The 13,395-nt window shown below is 33.3% G+C and overlaps 1 protein-coding gene across 1 annotated transcript in view; it reads right to left on the reverse strand.

Annotated features, from left to right (window-relative positions):
- Positions 1 to 13,395, reverse strand: part of LOC129035136 (bifunctional heparan sulfate N-deacetylase/N-sulfotransferase 4) — a 291,019-nt gene that overhangs the window by 95,412 nt on the left and 182,212 nt on the right. The window contains exon 6 of the mRNA XM_054485287.2: positions 12,761 to 12,889. Within this exon, the coding sequence (XP_054341262.1) occupies positions 12,761 to 12,889 (129 nt within the window). The remainder of the gene's footprint in view (positions 1 to 12,760; positions 12,890 to 13,395) is intronic.

Consider the following 13,395-nt stretch of genomic DNA (forward strand, 5'->3'; position numbering starts at 1 on the left):
CGATTATGGCATAATTTTCATTTGTTAATGTATTCAACCTATTGAGCCCATACTCTACGCCCAGGGACACATATAGTAGAGGTGAAGAAGATAGTCACTAAACAGGTACCACCATGAGCTGTATTATGCATATGACTCTATTTGTGTAAACAGCCATGACATCTGACCCAAACCCATGATCAGGCTCAGGGGATGAGAAAGAGAAAGCAGAGAGGAAATCTGAGAGATAAATAGTGAGGTTAAAGTGAGAGTAGTGGAGATATTAATAGAAAAGTACTGTAGGCATAAGAAGCTATACATACCAAAGCCTTCTAATACAGAATAAGCCCTGACATGTCAAATGGAACTTCAGGTCACCATTATTTAGCATTTACATACATACTGCATATCATATCTGCATATAAGCCACTTAGGGAAATGCTAAGCCAGAAGTATTTGCTTTCCTCAAATATAAAAATAGGAAAATATCAACATGTTTTAGAAAAGAGTTTGTATTTTTATTTTCACTGTATCTAACTCTGAGGAATAACCAGAGGGACATAAAACAGGAATAAACAAAGTGAAATAAGGTAAAGTGATCCAAAAGAGTCTTTTTCATTCACTGTACTTAAAAAAATAAATATTAAGCAAAACAAACAAGACATATTGAAATATTTAGGTGTTATAAAATTTGTAAAATAGATAATAAAATCTAGAATTTTGAACTCTTCAGTAGAGTGAAACCTCACAAACAAACCAGAAAGAACAAACCAAAAAAGCACACATTTCTAAATTTAATTTTGTAGACTAACCAACTTCTACTTTCTCACCAACTCATTAGTCATATAAACACTGATACAGGGAGTGTTTTGTTTTCTTTTTTACTTATCATGAATTCACTGATAATGTTTGCAAACTGTCGCTAAATGTGAAGAGCATTAGGCACCCAGTACTTACATATTGCATGCCCCAAAATATAGAGAGAAAAAAGGTTTTATCTGCTGACTAACATCCACATAAACAGGAGGTTGTGCTTTTGCTGTTGAAAGTTTATTTATGCTAAAGAGCTATTTTACTACCTTTGAGTAGCAAACTTTGGGAAAACTAAAGTACCCAGTTATACTAGATGGAAAAGACTCCTCTAATAAAATATTGCAACTTTCATTTATTTTTCTATGGAAACAAAATTGAAAAAAAAAAAGCCATCTTATGGATTTTTTCATGTTCTGGAAATACACAGCAGTGCAAATTGTATTCCATCAGAACTGGTAGCAAATATTGTATTAGAAAGATATGTGTCTACACAATAATATAAATCTCTCTCATTTCATGAGAAGACAGAGTTCAAGGTCAGGAGGCAAAAATATTATGGTCATTTTTTACGGCACACTTTATATTCTGAACTACTCATTTTTAAATAAATCCTATTGTGGAAAATTGAAACAAAACTACCACTAAAAATCTAGGGAAAAAACACAAAATTTACCCACATTCTCTACATCTTTATGCTAACTCTGATCCTGATTTTCAGTGTGAACAGAAAGAATAATATCATATGTTTTGAGTCCATGGATCTTAGCTGACTCCAGATTTTACAAAATCCCTGCTGTGAGTGTGAATCCCTTACAGAAGTGGTGATTCATGTCCTTTTGTAAAGGTTAGTCCTGCAAATCTTTAAGGATAGAAAAAAAAAGAAGATAAAGGAAAAAAAGAGGTGACTGTAGGTCTTTCAGTGAGTGGAAATAGAATTTTCCACAATCTATATACTCCACAGGGGTCCATTCCTCTCACAGTTGGTGGCTGTTCTCCCCAGCTCTAAGCCCCAGAGCTCCCAATAACATTAATTGCTTCAAAGTCCCTGTCTAGAGAAGTAGATTTCACCTAGTAGAAAAGTTAGAAGTTAATTTCCATAAAAATAAATACCCCTGAGTTCGGGAGAGGGGCTAGGGGATGAAGAGAGGTTGATTAATGGGTACAAACATACAGTTAGATGAAGAAATAAGACCTAGTGCTTGAAAAATTTGTAGGGTGGCTATAGTTTACATAATATGTTATGTATTTCAAAATAGCTCAAAGAGAATAATTCCAGTGTTGCCAGCATAAAGAAAAGACAAGTATTTATGGTAATGGATATCTCAATTACGTTGACTTAATCTTTCCAAATTATACAGAATGCATTAAATTATCATATGCACCACCAAAATATGTACATCTATTATGTATCAATAAAAAAAGATAAAGAAAAATATAAATCCTCCTGGAACACATGTAGAAAATCTCCCAGGTCTCCAAGTTAGAAATATTAATATATTATTTTATGCAGATGAATATTTTGGTGGAATATATAATTTCTTTGTTCTCCATGGAATATTATCTCATTGTCATAATTTTCTTTAAACCACAGTGTTTCTATGTGGTTTCTATTTCTATAAACCACAGTGTTTATAGGAAATCAAAGCCAAAATCATCAAAGAATACTTGCAGACCTTGATATCAGTAATCAGTTCTTTATAATCTGCTACAGACTTGGGATATTGCTTGCATTTTATTTTGTTGCTCTGCACATTAAATAGTTTTCTCTAAATTACCTTGTCTATGCAGCTCTATATTATTTCAGCATTAAACAGAACTTCTCAAAGTTTGTTTCAGGTTATTTCATGTGGATGTTATCCTGTGCCTCACAGCTGCCTTTTCTCTAACCTGTCTGAAGAGCCAGCACTAATCCATAATGTACTGCACCTGCTATTACATTCCATGAACTCAGAGATTGATATACACAGAGAAGGAAAGCTCATTAACCAGACTAGGTGTATGAAAGTTCAGCAGACAGCACACGGAGAAGTTTATCATTGCAGTTCCATTATACTCTACTGTCAATTTCAAGTACACCACTCTTTCAGGCACATATTTTTTATTCACCTGAATTTGCAAGTGGCCAATAGAACAGGTGAGGTTTAGTGAGTCTAGGCACTGCTCTGAACTTTGGAAAGTGTAATAACTTTCCTGGCTCCTGAACTGCTATTTTAGAGCATTCTAGAATCTGAGCCTATTGAAACATATTTTTCAAGAAAACAGAAAATTCTATTTTTATGTTGCTCTTTGTGTAGCATGAAATTAAAATGAGTAGAAAAAATTAAATCCTGTAGGACATATTAATTTCAAGCTTTTATACTTATTGTGGAAACCATCTGATAAGACTCCAGACTGTTTTGACTATTTTCAGTTGCTGCATATTTTATAGGGTAGTGTCTCAACTTGAATGATGGTGGTCTACCTGGTGTAAGCTGTTTTACCTCATACATGATTAAATTATATTTCTTCCTGTCTGAACAAAGATTATTTGAAAATACAGGAAGGATTTGGCACCAGGGAAATACATGTTAGTATTTGACAAGTGTGGAACAGTGCAGAAAAATATCAATATGTGATGAAGGCATGATAAGAATCTAAGAAAAATAAGAGGGAGTTATCTGAATGTTAAATAGACAGATGTCGAAGTATGCTTTTGAAATCCCATTCAAATGGCCCTCATATCATTTAATTTTCAATTGTTAGGCTTATTTGGGCAAAGTAAGTTGGTATCCAGGGAAATCAAGAAACCTCATTCCTTGCAGTTGGCTGAATCAAAAAATATAATACATAACAGTAACAGGAGTTCATATGTGAATCAAGATGTAAAACTTTATTCCAACTCATATTTTCTGTTTTATGGTAGATTATAAAATAATGACATATTTTGAAATGTGTCAAACTATGAAAACAGGATATATCTCTGAATGCCAGTGAGAGTCAAAATTAAAAAAAAACTGTTGAAAATGCAAAAAGAAAAAATATCAGAGACTTTTGAACACAGAATAGATACAGTTGTATTGTAGAGAGGGCCAACACAAAATAATGTGAATCCTCAAACTGGAAGCTGAAGAAGTAAAGAAACAATACTGGCTTTGTTGTGGCATTTGCCTTTTTGACTGCAGAGCAAAGATGCAGATGTTATAAACCAGAAAAACAAAATGTGAAACTTTTCAAGGTTATTTAATCCAGTCTCCTTCCTTTAGGCAGAGGAATTCCCAAGGCGATAAGAAAGAACTATAGAGTTGTTGATTCTATTTTAAAGTACTCTAGAGGGGGAAATTCCAGGACATTCCTTCATATACTTTTTCCAGCTTTTATTAATCTCATAGGATGCTTACATACATATGAATTCAGTAACTACTAATCAAAATTCAAAATGGTCCTGCAAAATATGGAAATTATATTTCAGTATACAAGTAATGGGAAGGTTTTTTCTTTCTCTGCTTCCCTCAATATATCTACCATTAGATATCTTCCCATTTTATCTCATCCTTTAATTATTAAATATGTTGACAAACCATCATTTCCCCATTTCCTCCGATCTTATAATTATAGATTAGATCCAAATTTATAATGCTTGTAATATTTAAAATTAACTTGATTTTTTTTGTGTGTGTGTGTTTTACAGTGAGAGAGATGTAGCCATGATTTAATTGTATAAGAACATAGAAATCACGTATTCTTAGTACAAGATGAACTATCAGAAGCTCAGTAATAGATTTCACATTTCTACAAAATTTCTGTTTGGACAGCTTCAAAAACAGGGAACTTAATATGTCATGATTGTAGCCCACACAATTTTCTGACAGATTTAATTTATCCTTATATAATATTTATCCTCATATAATGGTGAGATTACATTATTATTTTATTTCAAAATGATTAGGAGCTTTTCATTATTTCCTTTTAAATTTCACCCTGTTAGATTTGCTTTTTTTAATTCTAACATGCTAACCAAAACTAGATATTAATATCATAATCTGGTGTATTTACTTTCACTGTCAGCTTTGTGTCATGCTAGCATGTCCTTATTCATCCACTGATGAACATACTAAAACAACAATACTAAGTACAGAAAACTATCAATCATTTTCAAATCCACAGAGAAAATTACCATCCGAGAGATGTCAGAAATTGTCTATAGCATTTCTATAATATTAAAGTATAGATGATTAATGGAAAAGGAAATCCAGTATAGATTGGCTTTTATGTTTTAGAATTTATCCTAACACTACTGATCACCTCTTCTACTTATAAGTTCCTACAAACATCACTTTTACACACTAAGAGTCAGCTGGGAAAGTAGGTAGAGAAAATGGTAGTCTCTGGATGATTTCATGGATGTTGAATACTTCCCACTAAAAACACATTTCCCCTGGGACTTCGATACCTAGCATAATGTATTCATGGATCTCCCCCTTAAAAGTCAGCTCTGTTAAATAGAAACATTCTTCAGAGTCAGCATATTACTTCATATCAATAATTCTAATCTTCATATTAATTAACTTCTTCCCTTGGCATGGTTTGGGTGAAAGATATGAAAATATTCTTAACTCTGACAAAGAATTAAATGACGATTGGAAGAAAGGAATGGAACAGAGAAGCTGGCTTATTGTTTTCTTTTTCTGGTTACTTCTTTCCTCATGCCATTCCTGCAGGCTCCCTCCTTGCCAGGCTTGTTGGAATCTTAAACTTAAAATAGTAAGTCATCATCAAGTAGCCCGATATTTACTTTCTCAACATTAGTGAGGTAAGTATTAATCATAGCCCATCACCTCTCTATTTATGAGAAGACACTTACACAGAAAAAATCTAAGTGTGAATTATCTTTTCTTTCATTCACTTCCTTCTTTCTGTGTTCCCCATTTTCTTTCACTCACTCCAAGTCTGCCTCCCACATTAAGTTCCTCAGCTGGTATGATGGTTAATCTTATGTGTCAACTTGACCAGACCATGAAATGGCCAGATATTTGGTCAGACCTTATTTTGGGTGTGTCCATGAGGGTGTTTTTGGATGAGAATAACATTTTAATCAGTCCAGTGCACAACCCCTGTATTGGGTAAAGCAGATTGCCCTCTGTAATGCGGGTAGACTTCATTCAAGCTGTTGGAGACTCGAATAAAACAAAAAAGCTAAGTAAAAGGAATTTCCTTCTGCTTGACTGCCTTTACTTTGGGACACTGTTTTTTCTTCTCTGCCTGTGGACTCTAATTGCAATCTTGGCTTTCATTGGGTCTTGAGGCTGCTGGCATTTGGACTGGAACTGTACCATAAGTTTTCCTGGGTCTCCCTAGCTTCTTGACTGCATATCAGATCTTGGGTCTTGACAGCCCTTGTAATTGCATGAGCCACTTATTTATAATCTCTCTGCCTCTCTCTCTAGCTATATCTATCTATCTATCTGTCTGTCTGTCTGTCTATCTGAATGTCTATCTATCTATCTATCTATCTATCTATCATCTATCTATCTATCTATCTATCTATCTATCTATCTATCTATCTATCTAAATCCTATTGGGTCTATTTCTCTGGAGAACTCCGTCTAAGACATCTGATAACTTCTGCCTATGCAAGCCGGGAAGTAAGCTCCATTTGGCCTGGGCTCTACCAGATGCTACCTGTAGTCTGTTTCCCTTGAAATCTGAGCAATATCTACTCAGATTGCTTGAGGCTATGCATAGTCCTTGTTTTGAGCAACATTGTTCCTTAAACACTCATCTTTATGGACTAGTATTTGCTTGATCTATACTTCATATTCCCATATTAGGATGTGCTATCTTATCCATACTATCGACCCTCTTGACCCTCTTGACCGTCTATTCCTGCTGTGTCTATCCTGGTATCTGTCATTTACCTATGTATCATATTTTGAGCTCACCATCAATTTACAGTGACAAAGCAAGTATAGTTTGTGACTGGATAGATGAAGCCTCCTGAAACTCCCCTCTTTCACTATCCTATTCTGCCTAAAATTAAAATACATGTGTGTAGCAATGATAGCTTTTTAAAGTGAGGTTTATAAGACTTAGTATAGTTTGGTTAGTTCACAAGTGGTAAACATGGAAATATTAGAAGCCAAATAGTCTTTTATGTTATTTAAAATCTTGAGATTTATTTTAAGTTTAAATCTCCAAATTACGCTCTATGAGGGGTAGTGGGTTCAAAATATTTAAAAACAGATGCATAATCCATGTCTTTATTGACAAATAGACAAACATTCAAGTAATAAACACCCGTAACAATCACACCTGGGCAAGAGGTCCAGGGGAGGCAATGAATGGTCAGTGTTCTGAAAATTATTGACTTACCCTAAGGAGATGACTAGGGCAGATATGTGTCAGGAATGTAGCCCCAGAATGAAAAGGGTATGATGAAGTGACTCTTACCTCTGCCGAGATTAAATTCTCAGTAAGAGGAGGAATGAAGAGAGAGGTTTCCACTTGCTTCTATTAATATTTACATCTCAATTTTTAAAAATTATTTTAGAATATCCTTGATGTTTTTAAAAAATATATACAAAAGATGTCGATTTTGAAATATGCATAAAATTGAATTATCTCAGATATAGGTTTGGTTGGAATACCTTTGAGGTACATTGAGGATTAATTCAACTAGTTTGTTATTCAGAGGTACAAGCAAGTTCTGAGAAATGAAGTTTCTTGCTAAAGATCATAGAGCATCCACGCTTCTGTTCCAAGTGTGGTGCCATTAAACCCAACAGACCTTTTGTTTTGTTTTGTTTTTAATAGCCATGCAGTTGTAGGGGAAGACAGTTTAATCTGACAAAGCATTTTTGCCCTCACTTTCCTATCTTCCAATCCAATTTAGAAGTTTCTATTTTCATGCAATGTGAGTTTTTATTTTTTTTAAGGAATTGAAAATACTGTATATGAATTATCTAATGTAATTTATTTTAAACACACCTAGAGCTTTACCACAGCCAACTTAGCTTTAGCTTTGTTGAAAGTTTATCTTTTTCTTCAAGTATAAGCCTTTCTTCCATGAAACAAAGTGGGCATAGCATAAGTCTCACTGTTTCATATTTTCTGTATACACTGGGACATGATGATGACATGCTTTCCTAAGACCTCAGAAATGGAATCCTTACAGGAGAAGAAGTTAGAAAGCTGAAATAATCACAACATTATATAATGTTGGGATTCCCACACGCTATACCATTGTACATCTATTTATAACAGAAAATAAAATTACAACTATTAAAGATGAAAAGACACACACACAAAAGGGTCAAGTTCTGTAACTTTGATTCCAAAAAAAAAATTAGCAAATATTTAAAAAATAAGCTTCAGGTCATCCAAGTACACAAAGATAATACAAAACTATCTAGTTTCAATTCAGCTTTATATTGTGGTCACTTTTAGAAACTGAAGTAGGTGTGCCTACTGAGATCTCCAGCCAGAAGCAAACTTAACTTATGGGCCTAATAGGCTCCTCTGATAAATTATGATTTTTAATTTTCGGCTGGAGATTCACGTATTAATATGTCATTACTATAATTAAAAATAGAAGCCAAATGAGATATTATATAACATTTAATTATTATATTAAACACATGATTCTTAAAAATATGTGGTTTTCTTGACTATCATAAGAGAAACAAATTATTTAGAGGTGAAGTCTAAATTCTTTGTAGTAGTGCTAGAATTTACCAACTAGTTTTGTGAAGAAGTTGTGAAATAGCTCTAAGAGGGAAATTTATAGCACTAAATGCTCACATTAAGAAAAAAGAAAGATATCAGATAAAAAGTTTAATTTTATATCTCAAGGAACTAGTCAAAAAAGAAAAAAATAAGTCCAAAGTCAGCAGAAAGAAGAAAAAAATAAGGATTGCAGCAAAAATAAATAAAATAGGGATTAGAAAAATAGAAAAGATCAATGAAACTGAGTTGGATTTTTTAAAAGATAAAAAAAATTAGCATGCGTATAGCTAGACTAAGGAAAAAGGAGAGAAGGCTCAAATAAAATGAGAAAGAGGAGATACACAACTAATACCACAGAAATGCAAACAAAGGATAATAACAGACTACTATGAACAATGATATACCTAACAGGTTAACCTAGAAGAAATAGATAAATTCCCAGAAAGATACAATTTACCAAGATTGAGTCATGAAGAAACAGGAAATCTGAACAGACCAATAACGAGTAAAGAGAATGAATTGTAATTAAAGGTCTCTTAGCAAGGAAAAGCTCAGGACTTAATGGTGTCACTGACGTATTTTATAAAAAGAAAATTAGAGAATTAACACCAAATCCTTCTCAAACTCTTGCAAAAAATTTAAGAGGAGAGTACACTTCCAAACTCATTTTATGAGGCTAGCATTACCCTGATATCAAAGCCAGTTAAGAGCCCTATAGGAAAAGAAAATTACAGGGTAATATTTCTGACAAACATAGAGACAAAAATTCTCAATGAAATTCTAACAAGCCAAATTCAATAGCAAATCAAAATGTTAATACACCACAATCAAGTGGGATTTATCCCTAGGATGTAAAAATGGTTCAACATATGCAAATCTATAAGTGTGATAAACCATATTAATAAGATGAATAAATGACAAAAATCATATGATCATCTCAATAGAAGCAGAAAAAGCATGTAACAAAATTCAACATCCATGATAAACAGCTCAACAAATTAGGTATAAACAATTCATCACAACACTAGTGCCATATATTACAAACTCACAGCTAATAATCATCTTTAGTGGTGCAAAGTTGAAAGCTTTTCTTCTAAGATCAGGAGCAAGAGAAGGATGTTCACCCTAACTGCTTCTATTCAATATAATATTAAAAGTTCTAGCCAGAGAAACGGGGCAAGAGAAAGAAAAAAAAGACATCCAAATTGGAAAAGAAAAAAGTTAAATTGTTTCTGTTTGCAGATAACATGATATTTTGTATAGAAAACTCTAAATATTCCTTGAAAAAACTGTTAAACTAATAAATTCAGTAAAGTTGAAGTACACAAAATCAATGTACAAAAATCAGTAGTGTTTCCATACACTGACAAGTTATCTGAAAAAGAAATAAAAAAAAGATCCCATTTACAATAGCATCAAAAAAATACTTAGGAATAAATGTAACCAAGGAAGTTAAATACCTGTATACCAAAAACTATAAAACATTGATGTAAGAAATTGAAGACACTAATAGACAATCATCCCAAGTTCATGGATTGGAAGAATTAATAGTGTTAAAAAATATTCATATTACTCACAATGATCTACCAATTCAATGAAATTTCTATCGAAATATTAATGACTTTTTCACAGAAATATAAAAAACAATTCTAAAATTTCTATGGAATCACAAAAGATCCAGAATAGTCAAAGCAATCTTGAGAAACAAGAAGAAAGCTGGAGATACCGTATTATCTAACATCAAACTATACTACAAAGCTATGGTAATAAAAACAGCAAGGTACTGACATAAAGAGTGACATAAAGACCACTGAAATAAAGCAAACAGTCCAGAAATAAATCTATGCACTTACAGTCAATTGATTTTTGCCAAAGGTTGCAAGAATACAGAATGAGGAAAGAACAGTTTCTTCAATAAACAGGTGTTGGGAAAACTGAATATCCCCATACAGAAAAACAAAATTAGACCTTTATCTCACACCATATTTAAAAATCAACTCAAAATGGATTAAAGGTTTAAATCAAAGACCTGAAACTGGAAAACTACTGGAAGGAAGTATAGGGAAAAAACTTCTTGACATTGGATTGGGAATTGATTTTTTCTTTTCCTTTTTTTTTTTTTTTTTTTTTTTTGTATATAAACCCAAAAGCAAAATAGACAAATGGGGTTGCATTAAGCTAAAAAGCTTTTGCACAGCAACTGACATAAATAACAGAGTGAAAAAGACAACCTATGGAATGAGAGAAAATATTTAAAACCATGTATCTGCAAATGCTTAATATCCAAAATACATATCAGGAACTCAAACAACTCAATAGTAAGAAAAGGAATAACCTCCCTTAAAAATGGGCAAAAGATTTGAAAATATATTTCTCAAAGGAAGACGTACAAATATGCCCAACAGGTATATGAAAAAATCCTAACATCATTCATCATCAGGGAAATACAAATTAAAACCATAATGAAAAATCACCTCACACCTGTTAAAATGACTATTATCAAAAAGATGAAAGATAACAAAGTTGGCGAGGATGTGGAGAAAGGGGAACATTTGAACACTGTTGGTAGAAATATAGATTACTTCATCTATTATGGAAAACACTATAGAGATTCCTTCAAAACTACCATATGATCCAACAATCCCTTTACTGGGTATGTAGCCAAACTAAATGAAATTAGTGTGTTCAAGACATACCTGCATTCTCATGTTCATTGCAGCATTATTCACAATAGCCTAAATATGGAATCAATCTATGTGTCAATTGACACATGAATTAATAAGTAAAATGTAGCATATGTATCTATATATAAAATAAAATATTATTCATCCTTAAAAAAGAAGGAAATCCTGTCATTTGTGACAACATAGACGAACCAGGAGGGCATATGCTAAGTGAATAAGTCAGGCCCAGAAAGACAAATACTTCATGATCTCACTTACATGTGAGACATAAAAAAGTTGAACTCTTGGGAGGCCGAGGCAGGCAGATCACGAGGTCAGGAGATCAAGACCATCCTGGCTAACATGGTTAAACCCCGTCTCTTCTAAAAATACAAAAAATTAGCTGGGCGTGGTGGTGGCAGGCTCCTGTAATCCCAGCTACTGGGGAGGCTAAGGCAGGAGAATGGCGTGAACCCGGGAGGCGGAGCTTGCAGTGAGCTGAGATCGCGCCACTGCACTCTAGCCTGGGCGACAGAGATAGACTGGATTAAGAAAATGTGGCACATATACACCATGGAATACTATGCAGCCATAAAAAATGATGAGTTCATGTCCTTTGTAGGGACATGGGTGAAATTGGAAATCATCATTCTCAGTAAACTGTCGCAAGAACAAAAAACTAAACACCACATATTCTCACTCATAGGTGGGAATTGAACAATGAGAACACATGGACACAGGAAGGGGAACATCACACTTCGAGGACTGTTGCGGGGTGGGGGGAGGGGGGAGGGATAGCATTGGGAGATATACCTAATGCTAGATGACGAGTTGGTGGGTGCAGCACACCAGCATGGCACATGTGTGCATGTGTAACTTACCTGCACGTTGCGCACATGTACCATAGAGCCTAAAGTATAATAATAATAATAAAAAATTAAATTAAATTAAATTAAATTAAAAAAAAAAAGAGAGACTGCCTCTCAAAAAAAAAAAAAAAGTTGAACTCATAGATCCAGAGAGTAGGATGCCAGTGGCTGGGGGACAGTTCGTGGAAAGGAAAAAAGTTCCAGTTAGATGGGATGAATAAGTTAATAGTTAATAGTAACATATTGTATACTTAAAAATTGCTAAGAGAATAAATATTTTAAATGTTCTTGTTACAAAAATAATAATGGGATATGATAGTATGTTAATTAGATTGATTTAATTATTTCACAATATTTACATATAACAAAGCATCATGTTGTACTGTAAAAATAAACAATTTTTATTTGTCAATTATACCTTCATAAAGCTGACAGAAAGACCTAACTTGAAAAAAAAACAATGAAAAACATTGCTACTCTTTTACTGCTAGAAATAAACTTTTCACTACCCACATTACGAAGTAAAAACCATGACTTTGTAATCAAATCTACTGAAAAATCAGTCCCCAAAGTCAAATTTTATCTAGAAAAGTATTTTAATATAGATTTAAATGCATGACCAGTAAGATGTGCTGTAAATAAAGAAAATAAATATGATTTAGTTTAAAAGACAGGAAAATAAAACACATTTGAAAACACTAATCTTATTGTAAGATGCATACATAGAATACATACTGGGTTTAGAAGGATTGTGAGAAAAAGTTCACCTCCTCTGATACTTTTATCCAGTTCTTGGGGTCCTCCTGGATATTCTTTGTAGAAAATAGTGTGAGTGAACAACCCACAAGTCTGTCGAGGGAGGACCTGAGTAAAAAAGGGGAAAAACAGCACACGGACGTGATTTAATTAAGAACTTCACCTCTATCTCATAACTTTAGAATCTGCAAATTGTAATTTCCTATTGGATTTTCTTGGTTACTAAGGTCAAAATCTTATTATAATCACAAGTTGATGTTGGTGTAATTCTGTAAATATTAAGGGAGTTTCCGTATCAAAGGCATAAAAAAATAGGTTAAATAATTTTCAGTTGGTTTTATAAATCTAACCCACCACCTGTGTTATGTTAAATGATTAGGGAAAACACAAAGCCTTCTTAGGGTTAATTTCATCCAAAGATGGAAATTCTCCAAGATTCCATCTTTCATGCCATTACACCATTACTCTCCTCACTTCTGAAATTGAGTCCTGCATTGTAAAGGTATTCAGGTTCTGGGATTCACAACAATTGGTTTTCATAACCCCTTCCACATTAACTTTGTTTTCACTACACTCTTAATTTACATTTTATGACATACTAGTCAAATTATTTA

Source organism: Pongo pygmaeus, chromosome 3 (genome assembly GCF_028885625.2).
Source record: "Pongo pygmaeus isolate AG05252 chromosome 3, NHGRI_mPonPyg2-v2.0_pri, whole genome shotgun sequence".
In the NCBI taxonomy this organism is placed as follows: Eukaryota; Metazoa; Chordata; class Mammalia; order Primates; family Hominidae; genus Pongo; species Pongo pygmaeus.